Source organism: Sapajus apella, unplaced genomic scaffold, assembly GCF_009761245.1.
Source record: "Sapajus apella isolate SASKATOON/1434 unplaced genomic scaffold, GSC_monkey_1.0 scaffold10, whole genome shotgun sequence".
Lineage (NCBI taxonomy): Eukaryota > Metazoa > Chordata > Mammalia > Primates > Cebidae > Sapajus > Sapajus apella.
In genome coordinates, this window is record NW_022436950.1 from 22,836,354 (window position 1) to 22,863,014 (window position 26,661).

Genomic DNA, 26,661 nt, shown 5'->3' on the forward strand with positions numbered 1-26,661 from the left:
GCTAATAAGAAAATGCATCTCCCTCCAGCCTGTGCCTTGACTAGTTAAGGGATAGGAGGGAGGGGGAGAACAAGTTACTCTCCTCATTGTGTTCACCCTGCTGGGAAGAACTCCTGTCTTCCACTAGCCCCTCCACCTCCTCCCCACTCTCAGTAGCCCCAGCCCGTCCCTTTTGCCCCTTCCTTACATTCCGCGGGGAGGAGGGCGCTGCTCAGGAGCGAAGGGGAGCCCCCTTGTGTCTAGAAGGCCTCTCCCCACCCCCACCCCGTGTGAGTTTGTACTGCAAAGCTCCTTGGCATCCTTGCCTGGGTTGGGTGTTGGGTAGCTCAAATTGCATCTACAAACTGGCTGGCCGCCAGGGGCCGGCTATTTAAAAGCGCCTGCTCGCCCGGAGCCCGTAGTCTCTTTGGAAACTTCTGCAGGGGAAAAGAGCTAGGAAAGAGCTCCAAGCAGTGTGGGCTTTTTCCTTTTTTTTTTTTTTTTTTTTTTGCTCCTTTTGATTACCCCCTCTTCCGTTTTCACCTTTCTCCGGACTTCGCGGAGAACCTGCGAATTTCGAAGAGGAGGTGGCAAAGTGGGAGAAAAGAGGTGTTAGGGTTTGGGGTTTTTTGGGTTTTTTGTTTTTTTGTTTTTAATTTCTTGATTTCAACATTTTCTCCCACCCTCTCGGCTGCAGCCAACGCCTCTTACCTGTTCCGCGGCGCCGCGCACCGCTGGCCGCTGAGGGTTAGAAAGGAGCGGGGTGTATTTTAGATTTTAAGCAAAAATTTTCCAAATAAATCCACTTTTCTCCCCCACCCCCAACGCCATCCCCACTGCCTCCGAGCTCATTATTTCGGTGGTTGCTTGGGGGTGAACGATTTTGTGGCTTTTTTCCACTTATAATTCTGACCAGCTCAGGCTCGAGGGTTTCTCCGGCCTCAGCTCGCTGGGTGCACCTGGCGCTGCCCTGCTTCCCCCAACCTGTTGCAAGGCTTTATTAATTCTTGCAACCGGGACTTGATCGCCGGCACCCCAGTCCTCCATCTCTCTCTACATTTTTGCAAGTGCCTGGGGGGAGGGCACCTGCTCTACCTGCCAGAAATTTTAAAAAAACAAAAACAAAAAAATCTCCGGGCGCCTTCTTGGCCCCTTTATCCCTGCACTGTCGATCTCCTGCCCCACCCCGAGGTAAAGGGGGCGACTGAGAAGATGGTGCTGCTCACCGCGGTCCTCCTGCTGCTGGCCTCCTGTGCTGGGCCGGCCCAGAGCCTCGGCTCCTTAGTGCACTGCGAGCCCTGCGACGAGAAAGCCCTCTCCGTGTGCCCCCCCAGCCCCGTGGGCTGCGAGCTGGTCAAGGAGCCGGGCTGCGGCTGCTGCATGACCTGCGCCCTGGCCGAGGGGCAGTCGTGCGGCGTCTACACCGAGCGCTGCGCCCAGGGGCTGCGCTGCCTCCCCCGGCAGGACGAGGAGAAGCCGCTGCACGCCCTGCTGCACGGCCGCGGGCTTTGCCTCAACGAAAAGAGCTACCGCGAGCAAGTCAAGATCGGTGAGCGCGCTCCGTGTGCCAGTCAGTTACGCGGCGCACGGGTGGGGGACACGGGATCGGCGGGGCCCGCGCGCTTCGCGCAGCAAGTGGCTTCGAGCTGGGTTGCAGCTCGGGAGTAGTCGGGGGGAGGGGGGTCTCTGCACCTCGGAATTGGAGCCCTGGGGATCCTGCTACCCTGGGGGGCTGTCTCGCGGAGACTATCCCAGCTTTCGCTCTTTCTCCTTCCTCCTACCTACACCTTGCCAGCTCCCTCCTCCACCCCCAGCTCTGTCCGAATACCGACTCTGAGCTCCCATTCGGTCACAAGGTCCAAGTCCCCTGGTACGGTATTCCAGTCTGAAAGAGTGTATGTTACAATATGAACTCCCTCCTCCATCACTCCCACCCGCGCCCCGCACACGTTGTTTTCTGAACTTGGAAAAAAAAATTTCTTTTGTTAAAATATTATTTTAATTGGGGCCTGGAGAGAGAGGTGTTACCCATCTTCTGAGCTAATGCCACCTTTGTCCCTCTTGGCCCCTCCACCCCCGTGCCTCCAGACGCTTCTATCCCTCCACCCCCTACACACACACCCCATATCGTTGGTAGCTAATGCCTTTCGGGTGGGAGCCCTGAAGCCCCTCCCATGTGCACAGCCATTGCTTTTGATTGAAGATGATTGCCTGTGGTAGACGGTAAAATATATTTAACTGCAAAATGACTTATTTTATCACAGAAATGGCAAAAATACTTTAGAAGCTCGGGGGTGCGGGGTGGGGGTGGGGAAGAGTGGGAAGGAAGGGTTTGGTGTTCTGTGCCGGGTGATCGTTGCTGAATCTAATTCCTTTTTTCCCCCTCTTCAGTTCAGATTTTACCTAGGATGAAAGGTGGACATAGGGCTGGGAGGCAAAAGGGGATGTGAAATTCAGACCTTTCAACTTCGTCGCCTAGGCACACTCCCGGCACCACCCCCACCCCACCCCCACCTTCACCCCTACAATTCCTCCCACTGCAATCTCCCATCCCCCCTCCCCAATCTCTTAAACCAGATCCCAAGTGGGTGTGGAGCAAGTGCAGAGGGCCCTGGAAACGCCGAATGCAAAATTCATGGGGCGGAGACAGAAAAGCCTCGCCTCCGCTAGCCCCGCCCCCTCGTTGCCCCGCCCCAAATTCTCTACTCCGGGAGTCTAGGGTTGAGATGATTGACACAGCTACTTGTTCAGTCAGAACAGTTCTGCCCCCTTAGACTGAGTTTGTTTTTGGAAAGAGTTTCCTGATCTTTAGTTTAAAAAAAAAGAAGTTAAATAAACTACATAAAAGTCTGGATTCTAAGACGTCAAACTGGCTACTAGTTCTCTCCAAAAGGGGTTAAAACTTGGCTAAACAATGTTCATTTGGCGTAGTTTAGTTACGGGGACAATCCCCTTCTCCCTCCCTGTCCCTTTCCATGACTCACGAGCACCCCAACAAGAGCTTTCTGAAGTGCAAACTTCAGTCGCAATAGTGCAGGAGAGGAGTGCGTCCGCGCTTTCCTGGAGGCCGGAGAGCTTCCTGTGTTCAGCCTCTGACCCTGCAAACTGCAGGGTTTGAGTGACGCAGGCGCCAGCCCCTCCAGCTTTGCCAGAGATAGCCGATCTCCAGGTTGCAGCCTGCAAAAAGAGGAAAAGGGGAGGACGTGCAGGCCCCGGGAACCCCAGAGACCGGCTTGTGAAATTATTTTTATTAAAATCCACTCTTCAAATATGGTCCTGCCCGCCTTCATCTTAGGGGATATGGATTTGGAAAAGCCTAGCGGAGAGGAAAAAAATTAACTGATTTCCTGGCTTGGAAGCGACCGCCCTGGGTAACAATCCAGTCACACCGAAAGTCCGTAAGGTGTCGCTCAGCCTCATCCTGGCTCCACTTATTATTTGCCAAGCGTGTCGTTAGTGTGATGTGGCGACAGTGAAGGGTGTGCACGTAGGGCGCACGCGCGCGCAATTGCTAGGCAAGCACGAAGTGCGCATCACACACACACACACGTGCACACACACACACACACACACACACACGAGACACTTCAGTCCCAAGCAAGTTCCGGGGTAGAATTCCCTGCCGCCCGTTCCTCAACCCCCACCCTCTGAGTGCCTTTGGGCCAACCCAAAGCCGCCTCTCCTACCCGCCCCCCTCCCCAGCGCTCCTTAGGACTCCACCCAGCCGAAGGCAGGTGCCCGGCCGGTTGTATTTGCGGGTTGGCGGCGCTCCACCTCGGTTGATGCCGACGTCTTCCTCCCGGACAAATGGGATGGGGTGGGCGCTCCTGGAGAGGGCCTTTGTCGCCGGAGAACCATTGGATGGATCCCCAAAAAGTTGGAGATGGTATAGAGACCGTTCTTAAGGAGAGAGAAATGGACAGAGAGAGGAAGAGCGCCCTCTTGGTCCTTTAGCCAAAATTCCTGCTTCCCAATCCACCTCCCACCTCCCTTCTCTCCCATCCCCAAAATCTGAGCTTGCAGAAATGGATTCTCTCCCTCCCTCTCGTAGTTGCGCGCGCGCACACACACACACACACACACACACACACACACACGACATATTGTATCTAATGCGTATTATATATGGTATATACTACATTATATATATATTTATATGTAACCAAACATATATATAACACAAAAAAGGTGCATTTCTGGAATCAGAAGTGGGGAGCAGAGGAGTGAGGTGGCAGGCAGTCAAAGCCTCTGGGAGGAAGAGGGGCGGGGGGAGGAGCGGGTGTTTGGGTAGACTGTTGCTGAGCAACAGAAGAGGGAGTGGGCTCCAGGACCCAGCGCTGAGAGCGAGAATCTGGTGCTGAGAATGAGCCTGGCTCTGCATTTCATTCTGGCCATTTCAGGAGCAGAGATAGATATGGAAAAAAGAGATGTGTGTGAGGCTTGAGGGAGATGAAAGACAGGAGTGATTTGTTGGTCAAAGCTCAGTGAATAAGGGTGAGTGGAAGGCGTCAAGGAAGTAGTGGGTTTTGTTTCTGGCATTTTCGTGGGGAATGAGGCTTGATGAGCTGGTCCCTAATATAGATGCCGGTGTTGGAGAAGTCTCCTCTGTGCTGGTGAGACCTTCACTTTGAGATATAGGGAGCCTTGGATTCTGTCATTAAGAAAGAGACAATGTGGGATCAAAAAAACAGGCTCTGGAAAAGAAAGCAAAAGCATTACCTAAATAAAAATGAATTTAGCCTTTGCTTCTTGGAGGGGTTTGGCCTCCATCACCCTGGCTTCAACTCCAAGCCTGGTCTAAAATGCCATGTTGAAGTCAAGTTCCAGAGTTAGGTTTATTGGCCAAATTTAGGTCTGGGTTGAGCAAGATCATGGAAAACTGAAGGAGCCAAATTCCTTTCCCACCCGCACCCCCTCCCTCTGAAACAACTCTTTGAGAGGATGGCTGTGCCCTGAGCCAACCGAAACGGGAGTTGGGAAAACGAGATGGGGCTTTAACTAGACTTTCCTTGCCATCTCCGCCACCACCCCCCACCCTTTTCTGCTGTGTCAGCTCAGACTGGAAGAACGAGCGAAGTTAGCCCTTGTGAGAGTTCATTTTCTTTCCATTTCTCTTTATCCCCCTTCTCACCTCTCCCTCCTATTTTCCCCGCCCTCCATCCCGCCTCCCCACGCCTCTCCATCCCCCACCCCCCCACCCCTCTCCATCACCACACCTCTCTCCATCCCCCACTTCATCCCCCACCCTCTCCATACCCCCCTCCATCCCTCCACCACTCTGCATTCCCCCTATTCCTCTTCTCCATGCCCCCTCCCCCGACCCCTCTCCATCTCTGCCCCCTTCATCTCCTCCATCTCCCCACCTCCACCAACTCTAAGGCATCCCCTGAGAGCTTGAGTTTCAAGTCAGAACAACTGTGAGTTAGTCCTGGGGCTTGGGCTGGATTTGAGCAGGCAGGTGGGCCTACAGCTGCAGAGGGAGGACTAGGCTGACCCTAGGAGCCAGAGGTCATCGTGAGGGTTACAGCAAAGAGCATGGGAGCAAGAATTCCCTGCAGAAGTCCTGGGCCCCTTAATGGAGTGACGAAGAAGCCAGCAGGAAGGGGAGGTAATATTTGTCTAAAGTTTCTACTTTGTACCTGAGTAATGCCTGTGAAACTTGAAGATACTTAGTGTGTGGAAAATGAAACTCTGGAGAAGGAATCACTACACTCCAGACCCACTATCTCCAGAAACTGGAAGAAGACCATAAAGAGCAAGTACCAACCAGGGGCCAGAGCCGAAGGGAAGAGGGCGGGAGAACACCTGGGAGACAGGCAGGCGACTCGGTGGGCTTTGTTTAGTTTCACATTTTCTTTTTCACTACAGTTGGTCTAAAAGCTGCAATTCCCAGAGACCATCCGTTAGTTGTAATCTGGACATGTTATTTAACACGGTAAGATTGATTACACATTGATTACACATTTGCAAAAATAAATAAACAAGGCAGTGTAGACTTCCACTCCCCTCCCCAATACCAGCGAATCCCCCCTTTTATTTCCAGTTTCATTTCTTTCCATAAATTCTTTTATAATGTCATTTCTCTCTCTTTTTTTAAAAAAAAATATAAGTCCAGAGGAGTGACTGAACATCTCTGTGAGGGGAGAGGTTACATTCCCACCTGGGCCGCTTTGCTGCTGGTTTAAAACACCTAACCAGGTTAGTTAGTGCCTGCCACTTAGCTCAGCTCAGTTCTAGTGTCTCTCCAAGAATTGTCTGGGTATTGGTCAAAGAACCTTAAAGCTGGAAGGAACCCACAGCCGTCATCACAGTCAAGGCTCTAGTTTTAAGATGAGGATACTGAGGCCCTGAGTGGGAAGCCACTTGCCCGAGATACGGCAGCGGGGTTAGAGGCAGACACGGGGCTGGGACCCAGCTCTTCCCCGCAGGGGCTCCGGCACTGCATCCAGCCATTCCTGGCTTTCTCGCTAGTCACTGGGGCTCTTGCCTGGGCGTGGGTTAACCTGCCAGGAGGCCTTTGGCAAACACAGTCAGATGCTATCATCCCATGACATAAGAACCCAAGACCTGAAGGCGTTCTGTTTTAGGGGCAGTAGGAAAAGGAGTGAAGCAACACCAAAGTGGAGAGCACCACACTCTCCTATTTTCACACTCCCTTCTGTCCCTTTATCTACACAAGCTTGCACACAAGTCTGGCTTAGGTCTGAGGTTGGTCAGGGAAAGAGAACCAGGAGGGTGTGAAGGAGGGGTGTTCAGCCCAGCCTTCAGGTCCATGAGCCAAACCTCATTTTCTGCATGACAGGAAGCTCTCCTGATGTGGAGAGGCAGGCAGGCCCTGGCTGCCTGTGGGCTGTGCAGTGGCCCGTGGTCTTGAAGAACACGGCACAGAAGTGGCCTGCTTCCAACAGCACGGTCCTCTCGTGGTGCCGGCAGAAAGCAGAGATCGAGGGAGGGTGGGGTAACTAGGGAAGTGCCGCCTCAGCGGGAGAGAAGGAAAATCATAAACCGCCAAAGCTGATGAGGAAGACAGCATGAGGGCAGGGCCCCTGGCTGTCATAGGTAGGTGTGTCGGAGGAGAGGAGAGGTGGGCTTCCAGAGGGCAGCTGGGAACCTCCAGTTGTGCTGCAGGAAGTATTGAGAGCCATTCTAACACATCCTGGAGGCTGTGGCAGCTCCTTCTTCTGGGATGCTCAGGAAGGAGGCAGATAAGATGGGCCCCTGTTCCCAGTAAGCCAGACCTGCCAAGTGAACCCTAGGAACATTTTCAACTAAATCAGTGATCTCATGTTTGACTCCTCAACCTACACCATCAGGCCCCTTAGCCTGGCCTAAAATGAAGCCCCACCGAATTTGCACTCAGAGCCAGGCCTCCGATCATCTCTGCTGATTCTCGGAGTTGTTTTACGTAGGTTCCAATTATCCCGAACCATTGAGATGGTGCCATCACTGCTGTGACGCCTCTCTGTCACCTCAGCCAGGATGACTTCTTACAGATCATTTAGAACAGCACTTCCAACTGAAACATAATGCAAGCCACGTTTGTCATTTTTAATTTTCTGGATGCCACATCTTTTTAAAAAATATTTAAAAAAAAAAAAAACAGGGAAATTAATTGTAATAATACATTTTAACTGAATATATCCAAAACACCCTTTCCCCACATGCTCAAAATAAAACAATTATAATGAGATATTTTACATTCTTTCATATTTAGCCTTTGGAACCCAGTATGTCTTTCACACGTACACAACTCATCTCAATTCAGACACTAAATTTTCATGGGAAATACTTGATCTGTATTTAGGTTTCATAAAATTTACAGTTGAAAAAGCAGATTCACATACCTGAGGCATTCCAAACATACTTTAAAATCTTTCCAATAACTGAGCCGAGTATCTGTTTTTAAATTTAAACTAATTAAAATTAAATACATTGTAAAATGTGTTTCCTCAGTTGCCAGGGCAACATGACACGTATTTAGTGTGGATCTGCACGTGGCTAGTGGCCACCAGCAAACTCCTCTCTTGCCTGAGAAGGGAACTGCTGTCTCCACTCTTTTGCTCCCAAAGAGTCAAAAAAGAGGAATCTCAACTTTCGTTGACAGACGGGACTCCCTTGTTTGGTCCCTAGCAGAGCCTGGGCACCTTCTTAGTGGCCTGGGGAGAGAAGTGTAAACCCGTCTTGCTCCCTGCCGCCCCCTTCTGGTCATGCAGGACTTTGGGGAATTTAGCTGCTGACCACAATGTTCTGACCTGGCTGTGATGGGTCATGATGGAAAAGTGACCAGGTGAAAAGCAGCCCAGCGCTTCCTCCAGAGGCTGCTCCCCACCTATCCCCCCATTACCTTCTCATTTGGGGTGTGTATGGGAAACAGACAGGGACATTTCTACTGAGCATGCTCCCCCTTCCCCAGCTCCAAAAGAAGCTTGGCTGGAGATTCTCACCCAGAGAGTTGTGCATAAGCGTGTATTTTCTATGTGTACAATTATCACCACCTGCTTCCTAGGGACCAAGAAATGTGAACCAGAGTTACAGCCCCAAATCCTAGTTTAGCATCAGGAAAAAAAAAAAAAAAAAAAAGGAGGAGCCTCTCTTTACTTCTGGTCCCTGGCAGGTCGGACGTCAGCCCCTTACTCTGTGAGGTGACACGTTCCCACCTGTGGCATCTACACTGTGGAGGGTAGTGGTCCCCCTTTTCTCTCTCTATCTTCAGGGAAAAAGACTGAGTGTCCTTAACGCAGCATGAAGGAATGGGGTTAGGCAGAGGAAGGACTCCCGGGGGAGCTCTCTCAGTGGAGACGGGTCCCCAGAGCACTGTGCCAAGTCCTTCTCACCTGGTGCTGGACCACAGACCCCCAGACACAAGGGTTGAGCCAACACTTTCTGGAAGAACTTCCTGCAGTCCAAGGAGCCTTAGATCTTGTGGGCTACAAGTAGGCGTCTGTCAACCAGGCGCCGCAGCAACCGAGTTTTTAGTTGATGATTGGAACTAGAGAGGTGAGAGGGAACAGCACGCTACAAAGGCAGAGACCTGTGCTGAGAGTGAATTAGCACACATCACCCTGATGCATCCTACCGAGAAGGGGCCATTGTCATCCTCCCCATAACTCAGGTGAGAAAACCGAATCGGAGAGAGGAAGAAGAAAGTAAGGTCAAAGTAAAGCCGCACCCAAGGTTTGTTCATTTATTTATGTTTAGACACAAGATCTCACTCTGTCACCCAGGCTGGAGTGCAGTGGCACGATCATGGCTCACTGTAGCCTCCAACTCCTGGGCTCAAGCCATCCTCCCTTCTCAGCCTCCCAAGTGCTAGGACTGTAGGTGCATACTGCCACACACAGCTAATATTTTATTTTATGTAGAAATAGGGTGTTGCTGTGTTGCCGAAGGTGCACCAAGGTTTACTGAGCCATAGTCAGTAGCTTCATCTTCCTCCCAGAAAGGGGGACTGAAGGTTTAGAGCGGCACAGCTGCCGCCCCTATTCAGTAGTAGAGCTGGGACTTGAACCCAGGTGGTCTGGTTCCCGATTCTGAATGGTCACCCACTGTACTACATGGTGTCTGTATTTCTCTGGTCAGGATAGAGATGTTATATTCCCAACCTGGCCAGCTTTGCTGTTGGTTTAGAGTACCTAACCATGTTCGTTCTCCTGGCCTAAAGTGGGGTGGGGAGCTCGGCTGAGTAAGCCTAGAGCCGTCGTCATCCAGCCAGCAGGACTCAGCCTGCTCAACTCCCCTCCGGGGTCTCCCTCCTGGCTTTCCTCTGATCTTACTACCGTTTTGTAGGATGGCAGCTTTGGGGGTTTGTTTTTTTCTTGGAAGTTTAGTGCTCATTTTCTCCTCAGCCCATAATTCAGGTTAAAAAGAGCCCAGAATGGCCCAGGCCCAGTGGCTCACGCCTATAATCCCAGCACTCTGGGAGGCCAAGGCTGGTGGATCACTTGAGGTCAGCAGTTCGAGACCATCCTAGCCAACGTGATGAAACCCCGTCTCTACTAAAAATACAAAAATTAGCCGGATGTGGTGGCACACACCTGTAATCCCAGCTACTCAGGAGGCTGAGGCAGGAGAATCGCTTGAACCAGGGAGGTGGAGGTTGCAGTGCCTGAGATCGCGCCAGTGCACTCCAGCCTGGGGGAAGAAAGGAGACTCCATCTTAAAAAAAAACCCAGAACACGCATGCTTGTTACTAACTAGAGTAAAGACAACAACAGCTACAAAACAGTGTCTTCTGAGAGACGGAGACTGGTGCCAGGCAGACGCTGGTCAGGGATGGGAGGGGTAGGAAAAGCTATGATGCCACTTCCCTGGAAGGCACCACAGCGCCGCCCCCCACCGCACGCCAACCCCCCCCGACCCCCGCCACCCCCACTGTGGCCTTTCTCCTGCAAATGCAGACACACAAGTGCAGTGGAGTCATTTGACATTCACAGCTGGGAAACAGACTTCATGAGACTGAGACGTGTCTTACATTTGTTAAAACTGAGCAGCCAATCCCTCATGCTTCCACAAGCCTTGTGTGGTAGGAAGGAGCTGGCGGCTGCAGGTGAGCTAGTGACAAGGCAAGGGAGGAAGGGGACTGCAGAACATTCTAGCCCAGGCCTCAGTATTTCCATCCACACCCAGGCACAGACCAGTGCCCTCAGGCCAGCACTGACCAGTAGGACTTTCTGCAATGATGGAAGCGTTCTAGCTCTGCAGTGTCCATATGTGGCCACGGAGTCCTTGAAATATGGCTAGAGCGACTGAGGAGCTGAATTTTTCATTTTATTTAATATGTATTAATTTAAACAGCCACATTGGCTACTGGCTACTCTGTTGAGTAGTATATTAATATACAGTAGCCTTAGGCCAAAGAGAAGCCAGTAAATCCAGGAGAACCCCTACTGTTTCCCACACCCATCATCCTCATCTGCCTGCCTCTCAGTGCCCTTCGGGAGGGTTATCTTGCTTCAGGGCAGGGCACGGCTGAGATAATCTCCCAAGGCATCCTCTGGGCTCTAACCCCCCAGCTTATATTACAGAAATACTTCCAGACTTACTTCTCTTTGCCTCTTGGGCTGATTTACACATCTCTCCATTTAAATGTTATTTATTGAATACTATATGCTGGTGAGACAAAGATAAATGACAAAGCTCTGCCCTTAAGAAGCTGACTATTTAAATTCCACAGAGAGAACTAGAATGAAAGCCAGAAGAAATTCAGCTGCCCTTTCCATTCCTCATAGAGGGATTCTAGATCTCTTCATCTCATTTTCTGTCTAGAAAAGGAGATGGGAGAATCTCCCGGGTCTGGGTGGCCTGGCAAAGCCCGACACTCTTCCTGGACTGCGAATTTCAAGGATGCCTCTGTCTCTTCGATTTTTGTAAGCTAAGGCACAATATTTAGGTCACCTAGTTTTCTCTTACCTTTGATTATTAGGTCAAGCAAGATAGAGTGAGAAACTAACACCAGCCCAGGAACAGGCTGTTAATAGTGGCGGGGTGTGACTAAGAGGACCGGGCAGTGAAGGGTGGGGAGGGTAGATTTTAGGCAGCAGCAGGTCTCCACCTGGATCCATCCATTGCTAAGACTAACAAGCGAGGTAGGGTCAGAACCTTTCAGAAGAGCATGCGCCTGCCTCTGCTGGAGGAGAACAGCAGTGGCAAAAGGGCAGGTTTGGAGAAAGTGGTTGAGCTTGGACAGGGCGCATGCATTGTGCAATTGTGCAGCGTATAGTATTTCTCACCCTAAGATAGCTCTGGGTCTGTAGCAGCTGGGCTCAACCCATGACACTCTGTTTGCCAGGACATAGAGAATGGTGCGGTCCTGAAGCACGTATTCACGTTACCGTGGGGAGGGACAGATGTACCGTGTGTGCCCCTGTGGATGCTTCTGCACTGGGGTGAATGGGGAACACCTTATGAATGAAAGAGGAACTGAGGTGGCCACCCAAATGTGGCAGGGGCTAGAGGCCTTAGAGAGCCAGTGGGAAGGACTGGAGCTAGTATATAGGAGCCAGAGCAGACTTAGATCCCACCCCAAAAGTAAATGTTGTACCCAGATAATATGATAATCCTCCCCTTCCTTAGTCATTGAATAAGATTATGACGGTAAAGGTCCTGCCTGCATAGATCCCAGCCGGAGAAATGGATGCTGAGCATTCCTCCTTTCCCATCCTCTGCAGAACCCTCTTAGAATGCCATTTAATGGGCAGGGAGGGCTGGAATATGTCTCCCTGGATCATTTTCCAGTTGCAGGGTACAGAAACAGCAGAATGCGCCAGGAAGCCCTACCCCCTCTCCCTCACCTGCCTTCACTCTCCCGCACATGGACTCTCTCCGGGCCTCGCTTGTTTGTCTCCCTGGCCCTTTAAATACATGCTGCAGACACACAGAAGGAAGAAATTTGAGTGATTATTACAGAAGTAGGAGAGGAAGGCACCCAAATTCCAGATTTTTTTTTCTTTGAGACTGGGTTTTGCTCTGTCACCCAGGCTAGAGTGCAGTGGAGCTATGAAAGTGGAGCAATCACAGTTCACCTCAGCCTCCACCTCTAACCTCCCAGGCTCAAGCAATCCTCCCGTCTCAGCCTCCTGCTGAGTTGCTAGGACTACAGACGCACACCTCTACGCCCAGCTAATTTTTGTATGTTTTGTAGAGATAGGGTTTCACCATGTTGCCCAGGCTGGTCTCGAACTCCTGGGCTCAGGCAATCCTCTCACCTTAGCCTCCCAAAGTGCTGGGAGTAGAGATATGAGCCACCACGCCAAATTCCAAATTTTGAAAACTCTTCCAGTCCCTAGAAGTGAGCCCATGCTGTGTGGGCATCAGTCTCCCGCGCCCTCTGCTGGCCACATGGAGATATTGACCTGTTTGTCAAACACGTTCCAGGAGCTGACTGTTGAGCCCGTCTGCTGCTGGCGTGCAGAACGGTCTTCACCAGGAAGTCCTCCCGGTGTCCTCCCTAAATCCCTTCTGCAACCTCAGTTCATTTCTCTCGATGAAATAGCTCAAGAGTAGCCAGTCTACTTGTTCCTTGTTTTATCTAACTTAAACCCTTCCAAAATTGAAAGCCTATTTATGACTCGGCCACAGAGCAGCTGAGTGGGGCTAGCTGCTTCTGGCACTCAGCCCCAGTCTCACTTTCCAGCCCTTTAATCTCTGTGGTTCTGCCCTGGCTCCCCTCCAAATTTCCACTGTCTTGCTGGAGCCCACAGGTGACCACAAGACCCTGATTGGTATCTCTGACACTGGACTCTGCTGCTGCCGAAGGAATAGGTCCCATGGGGGGGTTAAGTGGCACCAGAAACTGGGAGGCAGATCAAAACGTTAAGCCTGCTCTTCAGAAGAAGCCAGAAAGCTTGCAGGCTTGGGAAGGTGTGCCCTCAGGAAGCCTCGCCTTGAGGAGGCTGGGGAAAGGAGAGAGTTTGCAGAAATATTTTGAGTTCCTTAAATGAAGAGAGATCTCAGAATCTACATTTTCTGTTTTCCTATCATGGTTGATTGGCCCCGAGGCAGTACTTGAACACTTTCAAAGAAGACTAAAAGAAGTCAAAATAAATTTACTCTTAAGGTTTGTCCAACCATTGTCAACAGCCCCATCCTCCTCCTGGAAAGGGTGGCTCGCGGTAAAGGACAGCCCACGGCACTTCTTAGAAAAAGTCCTGCCGGAATGCAGTGGCTCACGCCTGTAAGCCCAGCACTTTGGGAGGCCGAGGCGGGCGGATCACCTGAGGTTAGGAGTTCGAGACCAGCCTGGCCAACACAGTGAAACGCGGTCCCTACTAAAAATACAAAAATTAGCTGGGTGGAGTGGCAGGTGCCTCTAACCCAGCTCCTCAGGAGGCTGAGGCAGGAGGATGGCTTGAACCCGGGAAGTCAAGGTTGTGAGTGAGCTGAGATCGTGCCATTGCACTCTAGCCTGGGGGACAAGAGCAAGACTTCATCTCAAAAAAAAGAAAGTTCCAAAAGATGAAGCGTCTTAAGAGCTGTCGAGGGAAGCCTGTGGACCACCACGCTTGTGTCCACCAAGACCAAAGAGAGAGAGTAGGCAAATGCCAGCTGGAGAAAGGCAGCCTCTGACCAAAGGGACAGAGCCTCCCCCAACAGGTAGGCGGAGGAGGATGGAATGGCATCCCCTTTTCAAATGTCGTTGAGCTAGAGAGAGCACCACTGAGATAGAGATAGATACTTAGGTCTGCTTGGACACAGGGGGATGGACTAAATCGCCTAAGGAAAGGATTCCAGGAGCTGATACACTAGCTCCAGGAGAGAAGCCAGCTTCCCAGCCTCTCACCTTGAAGAGGTGACAGTGTGCTGGCTCTCCAGGCCAGGCTGGGGCAGCCCACTGAAGGAGATGCAGAGACGGGCACGCTGGTCAGCAGCCAACCCACTCCCCCACCTCCCCTCACTTTATCCAGTTACGATCTTGACTGGGGAAGGGGTCCAGGCCTCTCCCAGTCTGAATCCCCTCCAGGCTTTCAGCAGCAGCCCTTTCCTGCCTGCCCCTCCTCCAGAGGTAATCAACTACTTCTTGAGGATTTGAAGGCTTTGTGATGTGAGGTTGAGTGGTGCGGCTCCAGTCCTTCGGCAAGACGAACCCCAAAGCCCTCCTGTGCAGTGGTTAGCACTCCCTTTCCTGACTCCCTCCTCTCCGAGATCTGAGACTCGGCGTGGGGCCTGCTGGTGCCAGCCTTTCCATTTGCGCATAGTCCCCAGGCCAGCCATGCTTCTCCCTCCTGCCAATCTCACTTGCCCTACAACCAGGAAAAGTCGACTCTTAACTAATCCCATTCCACCTACCAGGGATGTCACCCTATTGATGAGGACTTGATGGAGCAGAATCAGAGTACTGGGACATCAACACATGACTGGGAAGAGGGGGTGAAGGGCCAGAAGGGTTACCAGGATCCTTGGGTTGAATCTGGTTTGGGGAGAGCCCGCCCACCATCTTGCTATTGGCTTTCTCCTCGTCATCATCTTCCTCTCCAGTCATGACCTCCCTTCCTTCCCTGTGAACAAATACCCAAACAACTCACCACCAGGAGCGCTGCAAACCCTTGGAGGCTTCTTTGGGGCAGGAATCTTCTCTGCCAAGGCCTCAAAGACGAGATGCCCCTTTCATGAGACTTGACAAATCCTGAGCCGAGAGAGGAACAGAGGCTGGGGTGCACCCCGCCACCTGCCATCCTGACCAGGTCAGCCCAGGTGTCCAAATGCCTTTCCTGACTCACACCCGGAACTTGCCCAGAGCTGCAAACTCAGGAGTGGGGTTTACGCCCACCCAGAGGCCTAAAACAGTGTCTTCTCCAAAGGCTCCTCTTTCCTTGTGCCCCATCCCCACTTCCTTGAATTCTGCCCCTTCTCTGTTCCGCATCCCAGAGTCTGGCTGTCACTTTTCTGGGCGTCTCAGTGATCATGGAGTGGGTGGAGAGCAGAATTTTCTTTCCCCTCATGTTGGTTCTTTAAGGTCACTCAAAGCTCCATTTTCTCTTTCCAGTATTTGAGAAAAGTGGGAGGTAATGAAGACAGGGCTCCCCACCTCCACTCACCCCTGCACCTGGTCCCACCGTGGGGCATCCCGGCCACACCTGGCCCACCTGGAAACAACAATCTAACGTTCCCCCCCTCTGTTTCCTCTGAGGCTGGGGGAGGTCAAGGAGCTGAGAGGAGAAATGGGACCCAGGGAGGGACGCCTATGAGATAAGAATTTAGAGGAAATCTGTGCACCAGGAAAAGGCCAGACAGGTGGAATTCAGGATCAACAAATACATGAACAAAGTCTTACTTCTCTAAAGGTCAAAAGCCAGCTAAGTATAGACCGTCGCCAAGCCACTCCTATATATAACTTCCCCGGTCCCAGCCAGCTGTCAGCCTCTCTCAGGCCGGAGCTCAGTAACGTGTAACGTGCCAGCCTCCCAGGCCCCCAAGCACAGCGCGGGCTCTAAGCCAGAGCGGGAGCAAGCCTCCGACTTCCACTTGGCCCCACGCCGGTCCCCTCCAGGCCCACACTTCTGGCTCTCCTCTTCCCTCCTCCTGCTCTTTATGAAGGTGCCCACCACCCTGCTGCTCCAGACCCCAGGACCCCCTCCTCCCAGGTTCCCCAGGTCCAAAGAGACCTCAACGTCCAGCAACTCTGAAAGCACAAAGGTCTCACTAACAGGACAGACTTGGCCCTTCTCATCCACGCCCTGGCTGTGTCATCTTCCCCCATGGGCTCAGATCCCCGGGTTTCGACTTCTCATCCCCACCTCCAGCCACGTCCCATCTTTGGCCATCCCCCAGCAAGCACACCACTCACGACCACCTTCATCCTTGCCGGGACCACCTCCCTTGCCCTTCTGCCTCTCTGCTCACAGAAAGCCGGCTCCGTCCTCACCCACCCATCCATCATCCCTCAATTCTCCTTCTCTGTGAGGTCTTCCTGCCTGCACTCTCTGTTCAACTCCGGGCATGCCAGAAACTTCCCGCCACTTAAATAACATTCCCTCTGCTTCCTGGTTCTTATCCCCTGCTTTCAGGGTATCCTCCGGGAGGGCAGAGACACATCTGTTTCAGCCTTTATTACGCCCCTCACCCCACAGGGTGCCGTGTGCACCTTGGCCCACAGAAGTTGACCCTCTGGCTCCTTCCCCTGCAGAGAGAGACTCCCGTGAGCATGAGGAGCCCACCACCACCACCGAGCTGGCTGAGGAGACCTACTCCCCCAAGATCTTCCGGCCCAAGCAAACCCGCATCTCTGAGCTGAAGGCCGAAGCGGTGAAGAAGGACCGCAGAAAGAAGCTGACCCAGTCCAAGTTGGTGGGGGGAGCTGAGAACACTGCCCACTCCCGGGTCGCCGCTGCCCCTGAGATGAGACAGGAATCTGAGCAGGTGCTTCTTGGGGATTCCCTCATTCCCTCCCCGGCTTTTGACCTTTTCCTGCATCTAAATTGGACCTTCGTGGCAGCAGGAGGTGCTAGGCTAGATGTGGCAGAGGACCTACACAGCCAACCTTGGTGGCTCAGCTTAGGACTTGGGAGGAGAGTTTCCAGAGCTTACACTGGTCATCGCTGAGGGCTCCTGCAAGGAAGCAGGAATAGGGGCAGTGCTCATTTGAGGAGAGTGTGTGCCAGCCCAGCAGCCACACCTCAGGCGCCTGGGCCCTGCAGCTGTGTCCAGTCCAAGGCAGAGGCTGAATATTCTCCTAGAGCATCTAGAGACGGGCACCTCTGGACATCGTTACTCAGCAGAGAGAACAGCTGCTGGGATGGGGGTGGCCTGGAACACAAAAGAGAAAGTCTGGCTCCGTACCTGGCCAAAGGCAGGCTTTGTGTGACCCCAGAACATGTGACAGGTGACAGGGAGGAAAGATCCTGGGTAGCAGATGACTAGGACCAAGGGTGGTGATTTTCCTCCAGAGACCCTTTGCCCCTCCACCCCCCGGGCCACTCATGAATGCAGCTGGGTGTTTCCCCCTTGGTCTCGCCATGCCTCTCACCCCGCTGTCCACACAGGGCCCCTGCCGCAGACACATGGAGGCTGCCCTGCAGGAACTTAAAGCCACCCCACGCATGGTGCCCCGCGCCGTGTACCTGCCCAATTGTGACCGCAAAGGATTCTACAAGAGAAAGCAGGTACGTCCCCCGCCCTGAGCTCCCAGGCTCAGACGGCTCTGAAAGTGGCACCTGCCAGGAAAACTCCATCTTGAGCAAGTGCCTGAGATTTCCACTGTTAAACACTTCACGTCTCCTTGGCCTCAGATACCCATTCATACACCACCATTCCCTCATTCCCTCCTATGCTGTAATCCACTATGCTTTCCACAGATCACCTTAGCTACATGAATTCATTGCAAGAGGAAACTGTAACACCTCTCACAGCACCTAGCATTGGTGCCCTGCACTCAGGACTTGAAACCATATTTTCTCTGTGTACCACCTGAAGTCAATTCATGTCCCTTCACAACCAGGCTCCCCTTTGGACAATGTTCTCAAATTTCCAAGGGCATCTGCTCCCTGGAGGGCATGGCTGATGGCTGGGCCCCACCCCTGCAGTTTCTGAAGGGTAGGCCTGGGTGGCCTCTGGGGTGGACAGGTGACCCTGGTGCTGCCTTAAGGGCACCAATAATCTAAATGTAAGAGCCAGGACACATTGGGGCAAATCTTGGCTCTGCCACTTACTAGCTGTGTCTCCTTACTGGTCATGTAACATCTCTGTGCCTCCAGACCCTCATGTAAAATGGAGGATGAGGAGTAAGTGACTGATCTTTGTAAAGCACTTAGAACAGTATCCCTTGCAAGCGAAATGTCGCATTGTGTCTGGTACATGATAACTCTGCACAAATGATGCCTCCTGTTATCATTATTACAATCATCATTATTACTGGATCATAACTCTATTGAGAATCCCTGCAGAGTTTCAGGTTGGAAGAACTCGCATGGATAGCATTTAAAAAGGGACTGTAAGCCAGGCACCGTGGCTCACACCTGTAATCCCAGCTACTCCAGAGGCTGAGGCGGGAAGATCACTTGAGCCCAGGAGCTCTAGACCTAACCTGGGCAGCATAACAAGATCCCATATCTGAAACCTACATTCACATTTTTCCCTGGGTCTTTCCAGGAAACGGGGACATCCCAGAAACCCAAGGGTCGGGTCTAGCACCCCCAACTCTCTGGGGATGAGAGTCTTGTCTTGGGTTGGAGAAGAGGCAGGGCAGGGAGGAACAAAGCCCGGGGTGTGGCCATCCTCACCGCCTGTTGTTCTGCTCACCCCAGTGCAAGCCTTCCCGTGGCCGCAAGCGTGGCATCTGCTGGTGTGTGGACAAGTACGGGATGAAGCTGCCAGGCATGGAGTACGTGGACGGGGGCTTTCAGTGTCACGCCTTCGACAGCAGCAACGTTGAGTGATGCGTCCCCCCCGCCCTCCCCTCACCCCTCCCACCCCCAGCCCTGACTCCAGCCAGCGCCTCCCTCCACCCCAGGACACCACTCATTTCATCTCATTTAAGGGAAAAGTATATATCTATCTATTTGAGGAAACTGAGGACCTCGGAATCTCTAGCAAGGGCTCAACTTTGAAAATGGCAACAACAGAGATGCAAAAAGCTAAAAAGACACCCCCCTTTCTAAAATGATTTTCTTTTTGAGGCAAGTTGAATGAACAAGAGAAGGGAAGAGAGGAAGAATGAGAGGAAGAGAAGGGCAGGAAGCGTTTGTGTTGAAGAAAGAGAAAGACAAATAGTGTTAGGACAAGGAAGACAAGCAGGTAGGCAGGAAGGAAAGGCACCGAGACCAGGGAGGGCCCAACCTTCACGTCCAGCTCTGGCCTTCAGTGACATTCTCGGGGTTTCCCAGTATGGACTGGTCAGGGGGAGAAAGGAAATGATAGAACGTGCCAGGGCCTCTCCCGGATCTGTCTCCCCCTCCAGCCAGCAGTATGGACAGCTGGACCCTGAACTTCCTCTCCTCTTACCCGGGAGGAGTGTTGTCGCTCCCCAAATTTATAAAAACTAAAATGCATTCCAGTCCTCTGAAAGCAAAGTAACTCCATCATTGAGTGATATTAGCTAGATAGGTTTTCGGAAGCAGATCTATGAATATTAAATACATGTGTGTATTTCACTCCCCAGGCAAACTTTTTTTTAGAAACCAATACACGCCCCAATATTGGAAAGACTTGTTCTTCCAGGGTGACGACAGTACACGCAGAAGCGTGAGGTTTCAGCCCTCATTTGATTCAATTTGCAAGCAGCACAGCAGTCTCTGTGGGGGAGGATAGGTTGGAAAAAAAAAGTGGGCTTGTATTTATCTACAAGGCTCCGTAGAGTCATATATAGGCATATAAACCTTTCGCTTCTCTTTATTTTTTTCTTTCTTCCTTTCTTTCAAAGGTTTGCATTAACTTTTTAAAGTAGTTCCTATAGGGGCATTGAGGAGCTCCCTCATTCTGGAAAAACTGAGAAAACCCATATTCTCCTCATACAACCCGTAATAGCATTTTTGCCTGCCTCGAGGCAGAGTTTCCCGTAAGCAATAAACTCAGCTGTCTTGTGGGGCACAGTGCTGGACCTGACAGTGATTCCCCACGCATGTTCATCTGCACCCACCGAGCCAGGCACAGGCCAGTCCTCAGTGGTGCACATGGCACGCGCCTCAGTCCCATTTCAGTCTTTAAACCCTCAGGAAGTCACAGTCTCTGGACACCCACTGCATGAGCCCAACAGTCCATGACGGATCCCCCAATCCCACCCCAGCCTTCTCCTTTCATCTGAACAGAACCTGCGTTTTTGGAAGCCTCTCTTCTCCACACTAGCAGAGCAGGAGAGAGACTGAAGAGATGGCAGAGGGAGAGGTAAAACGGTTTAGATGCACAACAGTAAGATTGACGGTTCAGGCCAGAGTAGATGTGGGGAGGAAGAGAGGGCTGCAGGGACAGGGGCTGACTGTCCCATTCTAGCTTTGGCACAAAGCAGCAGAAAGGGGGAAAAGCCTTAGCTTCCCCACCCTGTATGCCTTCTGGGATTTGAGAGGAAAGAGAGGAAAATGAGAGAATGGGTTGTAAAATAGAAATGAGCTTAATCCAGGCCACAGAGCCAGGGAAGGTGGGTAACTTTAGGAGGGTGCCAGACTTTAGAAGCCGGATAGGAACAAGAATCAGCAGAAACTGGCCATGCTTTGGAAGAGGCAAGCCTATGTGCCCACCTTCAGCCTGCGATGAGGGATGGAGGCCCACGAGTCTCTCCCGCTCGTCCTCCATTCTGGCCAGTCCCTGCCTCCTCCCTGGGGTGGAGGATGGAAGGGAGGCTGAGACAAGCAGGGAACACAGGATTCAGGGATGCTGTCACTTGGCAGCCAGATTCTGAACCAAGAAAAATCCCATTCTCCAATGACTTCCTCAACCAATGGTGGCCTTGTGACTGTCCTCTAAGGCTGAAGATATCCAGGAAGCGGGGCTTGGACACTGGCCAGGAGACCCCTTCGTGCCGTGGACACAGCTCTCTTCACTCTTTGCTAATGGCATGACACAGTGGAGGCTGCCTCCAACATAGGGCTAGGAAGAGGAATAGCAAAAAAGCAAATCTGCTTCAACGGATGGAAACCCTACAGCTATAGAACTTGGGGGCTGTGTCCGACGCCTCTGGATAGGACAGTTGGCTGGGGACAGGAGAAGTGCTCAGTCTTCCTGAGACAAAGGGACCCAGCAGGGCCAGCAGCACGGGACCTGACCTGCCGAGTCAGCACACCCCATCTCTCTGCACTACTGTCCCCTAAACCCAACTCACGTTTCCGTATGTCTTAGGCCAGTATCCCAAATCTCTTCCTCGCCACCCCTCTTCCCACCCATTCTTCCTTTGCATCTTGAGCAGTCATCCAACTAAGATCTGCCAAGCGGATACTGGGGTGCCACTCCCCTAAGAAAAGACTGAGCCAGGAACTACAAGCTCCCCCGACATTCCTCCCAGCCTGGACCTGACTCCAGAGAGGAGCTCTCTCTTCACCCACTGTGTCTGGACTCTGAGTGGGCGTCTGCCCCTCGCATTGGCTTTCTGCTGCCAGCCTTGAGGTTGGGGATTAAGGCCTGGTGTGAGTTCACCAGACTGTTCCAGTCTCCGAAGTTCATGCCTGCTCACCCAAACCTGTGAGTCTCTTCTGGGTTCAGGGGGTGCTCCTGGACAGTTGGTCACTCCCTGGAGAAGCTGGGCCTTCATGGACACATGGAACTGAGCCTCCCAGGAGGTCTGGCTGGGCCCAGGGTGGGGAAACCCTGGGAAGGGAGGCGTTGAAGGAAGATGGCACCTCTTACCCCACGGCAGGGTGTGAGCGAGGGAGGCAGGTTTGGAAAGGTGTGAGCGTGGCAATCTAAGCAGGGGGCTGCTTGACTCCAGACTGGCCTTTGGCCAACTGTCTGCTCACCCAGAGACCTTGGACTCCAGGATATCAATGGCTCCGGGTCTAAGTGCTGCCCACTCGCACACCCACACCCACAGAAGGTCTCTTCCCATCCCCTTTAGACTCGTTCCTGACTCTGGCAGTGGAGAAGACGCCTCTGTCTTTCCCACTACTGCCAGGAGATAAGGAAGCCCAGCCAGGACTGACGCTCCTTCCTCGGCCTGCTCTGACCCACCCGGCAGGGCAGGGCCCCTGGGGAGGAAGAGACTGGAGCATTTCTCTGACAGCCAGGCCTAGACAGACAGGCCTGGGGATACCGACCCCGCAGGGGGAGGAAGGCAGGTGCAGGAGGCCCCGGGAGGTCCTTTTCTGATGACACCCTTCTCCACATCTCTCTGAGCTTGTTTTCTTATCTGGAGGTGCCCACGACCCGCCGCTAGTTGCGCTCAGGCGGGAAATGCGCTCACCGACACCATCAGCAAAGCGCCCAAAATCGATGACACCCTTCTCTCTCACCCTATCTCCCCACCGCCACCTCTGTGGCCTCCACGGCGCCCCCACAGGGCTGGCCTCCTCTAGAGGGTGGGCCTCCCCCCCAGCCAGCTGTTAGCAAGACAGGGCTGCCACGGCAACCGCCAGGCCCCCCTCAAAGCAGGACAGTACCCCGGACCCATCCACTCACCCGAGAGGGCTTCGGTCCAGGGTGGGAACCTCAGAGAAGAGCTCTCTAAGGAGAAGAAGCCCCGTAGCGTCAGAGAGGACGCGTCTGGCTTCCGGGAGAGAGGAGGCTCGGTTCTGCAGAGTGGAGGAGGACGAGGAACAGGGGTTTCACCAACCAGCAACCCGGGCCTTGTACTGTCTGTGTTTTTAAAACCACTAAAGTGCGAGAGTTACGTTGCACTGTTTCTCCACTTTTTTTTTCTCTTGGGCTTTTGTTTCTTTTTTAAAACATACTTTCCTGGTTTTCTAATGGAGTATACAGTTTAGCCATTTCACAGACTCTGGCCTCCTCTCCGGAAATCCTTTTGGATGGGGAAAGAAAAGGCGGGGAGGGTCCGAGGAGAAGGGGACCCCAGCCTCCCTGTGCCCGTTCACCCACTCCTCCGGTCCCAGCCGGAGTCTCTCGTCCACCGCCACCATCACACAGTAGCCCACATGGATAGCACCGTTGTCAGACAAGATTCCTTCAGATTCCGAGTCGCCTACCGGTTGTTCATGTTGCTTTTTTCTTTTCTTATTTTTTTTTTTTTGGAAGACAGCAATAATCACAGCACATATTAACTGTAGTTCTTTATAGTTTTACATACAACATACGTACCATAGCTCTGTTCTCTTTTTTGTTTTCAACTTTAAAAACAAAAATAAATGATGATAATCTTTATTGGTGAAATGGATGGAAAAATAAATCAACAAACAAAACCAGTTTGTGAGAAAAAAAAAAAAGCGGGCATAAAAAAAAAAACACCTGAATGCGGAAGAGCTCTGCTCTGTTTAGCATTTTGTACTTAAGGAAATAAAAACCAAACCAACAAATGATCTCACGTTTTCTTAAAAGGTGAAGAAGACTTCTGTATACTATTTATTCAACTTATAATTTATGTTACTCCTTGATCTTTGACTTTTGCCATGACAAAGCATTTATTTAATAAAGTTATGCATTCAGTTAGCCTGCGTCGGCTTCCTCCCAGGGCTCAGGAAGGTAGGCAGGGGGCGAGGCCAGCTCGGAATTCTCCTCGGGCCACAGTCCAGAGGGAGTGAAGTTTCCTAGCGGGGTCAGGGCTCAGCCTCTGCTCCGTCCAGAGAGAACCCCATCCCCCAAGACAAGCCCTCCCACTGGAACTCCAGCAGCCCCTCCCTTCCGTGGGAAAGCCACCACAGTCATGGAACCCAAGCAACCTCCACAACCTCCTCAGGCCTCCATTTCCTTGTGGGTAAAACCTCCTAGAGCTGCTGTGAGGATTCAGCCAGTGAATGTCCCCAGAGCCCGAGAGCTGTGAACACCCAGCGTGTGTTCTGCTGCCGTTCTATTACGATTATTACCCTCTTTGAATCTCAGCCCTTGCTATGAAGTCAAGTGGCCTTCAGCCACCCTCAGACAAATGGGAAGTTTCTGCTCCTTGAATAAGAGTTTAAGGATGGCATTTCTAGAATGTTCCTCCATCCCTCCTCCTATTGCCTTGTAAACTCATAACTCCTAGGATCCTCTGGCCAAGATAAAGTCTCCCCCTGATTCCTGCCTAACCTCCACTGCTGTCTGTGCCCAGTGAACAGGAAAACCCAAGATGGCAGCCCTGATGTCAACCTTTAGGCGCTGAAGAGTGCAGTTCTCACACCCTCCCACCTTCTGCCACCTCACCCTGTTGCTTTCCTCCCTCCTTGGCCCCTCCGTTCCCAGGGCTCTTCCCCTATGGCCCCTCCTGGTTCACAGAGCTGCACCGCACACTGCCCCTTAGGCACCCCACTGACTGCACCCCTCGAGCCTTAGGCCCAGCAGCACAGCAGGGAGATGGAGGCGGCGGCATCCTCACTGTGCCCAGCTTGACAGCTGAGGCTGCCAGGAAGACACGTGTCTATCCTGTCCTAGTCGAGGAGCAAGTGGACATCCCTGCCTTGCGATGGCCTGACACCCCAAGGCAAACATCATTCTGGTGTGGCTGAGCCACTTCCCTGACACCTGTCAGCACCAGGTCCCTCAAGTTCACATAGTAGTCTATCCAGCCGAAGAGCGCAGCATTCGGACGCCCGTCACTCAGCCCTCCCTGCAGACACCTTGCAGTCACCCGGGAACCCAGGGAGGCTCCTACACAGCTCTCTGAGGCTACCGGGGCCCAGCAGTGGGGGTGAAGGAGGAGGAGGTGGAGTATGCATTAAGAGGTGCAGAGAGGGACCAGGCACCTTCTTTGCTTTCCTTTCCAGAGGTGCCTCGAGTGGGGGGACAGGAAGAGGAACCACAGGAAGACCTACCCCATGGCATCGCCTGCCCCCAGACTGCCTCCTGGCTTCTCGGGGGGAAGACGCTCACCCTGTCATATGCATGCACACTGCCCGGAGCAGGTGCAAGCCGAGATCCTTCTCCCCATTGCTCCTCCCTGAAGGCTCATCTCACTCTCCACCCCGCACACAACCCTAACCCCCTCCGCTGTGGTCCTCCAATCCCCTTCCATCACCTCCCTCCCATATAACCCACATCTGTGAATCCCTGCCCACAGCCCGTGGCCATCAAGGATTCAGGCTCTGGATGTACTACTCCACCCCTGTCCCCCCACCACCCTGCACCACCGGTGCTCACGGGACAACCCATACAGCCCCTTAGCACAGCACCATTCCCCGGGGTCCCTGCGGTTCAGCAGCCTGGAAGCCCTGTCTCCCACCTCTCCCCAGTGCTTTGCTGCTTGTCCAAGCGCTGCCACACACCATCTGCCTTCCCCTCCATCCTCTTAAGCCACACTCTGAGCCCTGGGACCCCCAAGGTTTCATATCTAAAATCTGAAAACCCACTCTCCCACACCAATCATAGTCTACTATGGGAGTGAGAAGAATCAGGCAAGAAAGCAGAGATGATTTTACCCAAGAGAGACGGAGAGCCTTTGCTTGCCCCTGCTTGAGTTTTCAATCCACCAGCCTTCTCTGGCTCTGCTGCTTTGCCTAAGGAGACCGGAGCCCACTGCTCCACTCTTGGCATCTGCTTGGCTGAGGCCCCCCTGCCCTACAGCTTCGCAGCCCTGTCCGGCAGCACTGTCCCTCCTGCGCAGTGCTGCTAAGCCCCGCAGGAAAAAGTGCCACTATCGGGTGAGCTGACATCACCCCAAAGTCCCCAGGCTCCAAGGGCCCCACATCCTGCCTGGGAAATCTATTAGGGGCCCTAATCAAATTACCTCCCCCCGACATTACCTTCATTTCTCCAACGCGCTGTACCACCTTCCCTCCCTCCTAGCAAACACCCTGGCCTTATCCCTATCAGAGAAAACAAGGGCCAGCAGGTGAGACCCTTCCCATCTCCCCATCTCAACCCCTACCAAGTTATCCACAAAACCACCCATCACACTGTTGTTCCCTCCCCTGCCAGTCCTCCTCCGTTCCCAAGGGACAGCCCCTTCCCCACCTGCTTGTCAGCCTGAACCCATCAACCATCCCATCTCCCTCTGTGTTGGTGACAGAGGAAAGGGGGAGGAGGGAATAGAGAGGAACCATGGCCTGCAGACAGAACTGATGGGCCTTGCTCAAGAATCAACATCAGGATGAGAATGAGGGAAAGTCAGGGGATGCCTTCTCCACCCAGTGCCCCTCAAGCAGCTCAAATACAACGCGTCCAATGTTGAACTCATCCTGTAAGCTCAGGCACTTGGCCTCTCTTATCATTTTACCTGATGCTTTACAAAGTACAAGTTCAATAACAGCAACACAATTTGAACTCAGCATCTTCTCCACTGAGCCATCCCTCTTCCTTCTCTTTCCTTCTTCAGCCCCCTCCTCTTCTTCCCCGTTCTTCCTCCTCCTCCTGTTTGCTGTCTCAGAGAATGACAATGCATCCACCCAGCTGTCCAAGCGTGACCCCTGGCCTCAGTCCTGACTCCTCATTTACTCCTTACATCCAGTAAGCCACCAAGCACTAGGAATCAGTGGCCTCATGGACCACCCTCACCCTCGGCCCTTCTCTCCAGCTCCCAACCCTGGTTCATTGAGATCATGCTCACTTCTCACCCGGATCCTTGCAATTCCGCCTGCAGGGACGTTCCACGCACTCCCACTCCACGTCCTGGTTTCCACGCTGGACATCACAGTTGCAGTTCCTTTTTTTTTAGATGGAGTTTCGTGCTGGAGTGCAGTGGTG

At 52.7% G+C, this 26,661-nt stretch overlaps 1 protein-coding gene and 1 long non-coding RNA gene across 2 annotated transcripts; one reads left to right on the forward strand and one right to left on the reverse strand.

Annotated features, from left to right (window-relative positions):
* The first annotated feature begins 359 nt into the window (after window positions 1–359).
* Window positions 360–19,733, forward strand: IGFBP5 (insulin like growth factor binding protein 5). The gene is made up of 4 exons (XM_032278287.1): window positions 360–1,528; window positions 16,601–16,833; window positions 17,457–17,576; window positions 18,717–19,733. The coding sequence occupies exons 1-4, from the start codon at window positions 1,192–1,194 to the stop codon at window positions 18,846–18,848; spliced, it is 822 nt and encodes a 273-aa protein (XP_032134178.1). The 5' UTR covers window positions 360–1,191; the 3' UTR covers window positions 18,849–19,733.
* A 110-nt stretch (window positions 19,734–19,843) lies between these two features.
* Window positions 19,844–23,490, reverse strand: LOC116551818. Its single transcript, XR_004269079.1, has 2 exons — window positions 22,334–23,490; window positions 19,844–22,210 (listed from the first exon to the last, which is right to left on the reverse strand). It is a non-coding gene; the product is annotated as an uncharacterized LOC116551818 (long non-coding RNA).
* Between the last annotated feature and the right edge of the window lie 3,171 nt (window positions 23,491–26,661).

Coding starts and splice junctions, on each gene's coding strand:
- IGFBP5 (XM_032278287.1), top strand. CDS start 1,192: ATGGTGCTGCTCACCGCGGTCCTCCTGCTGCTGGCCTCCTGTGCTGGG. Junction 16,834..17,456: donor TGAGACAGGAATCTGAGCAG/GTGCTTCTTGGG, acceptor CTGTCCACACAG/GGCCCCTGCCGCAGACACAT. Junction 17,577..18,716: donor GATTCTACAAGAGAAAGCAG/GTACGTCCCCCG, acceptor TGCTCACCCCAG/TGCAAGCCTTCCCGTGGCCG.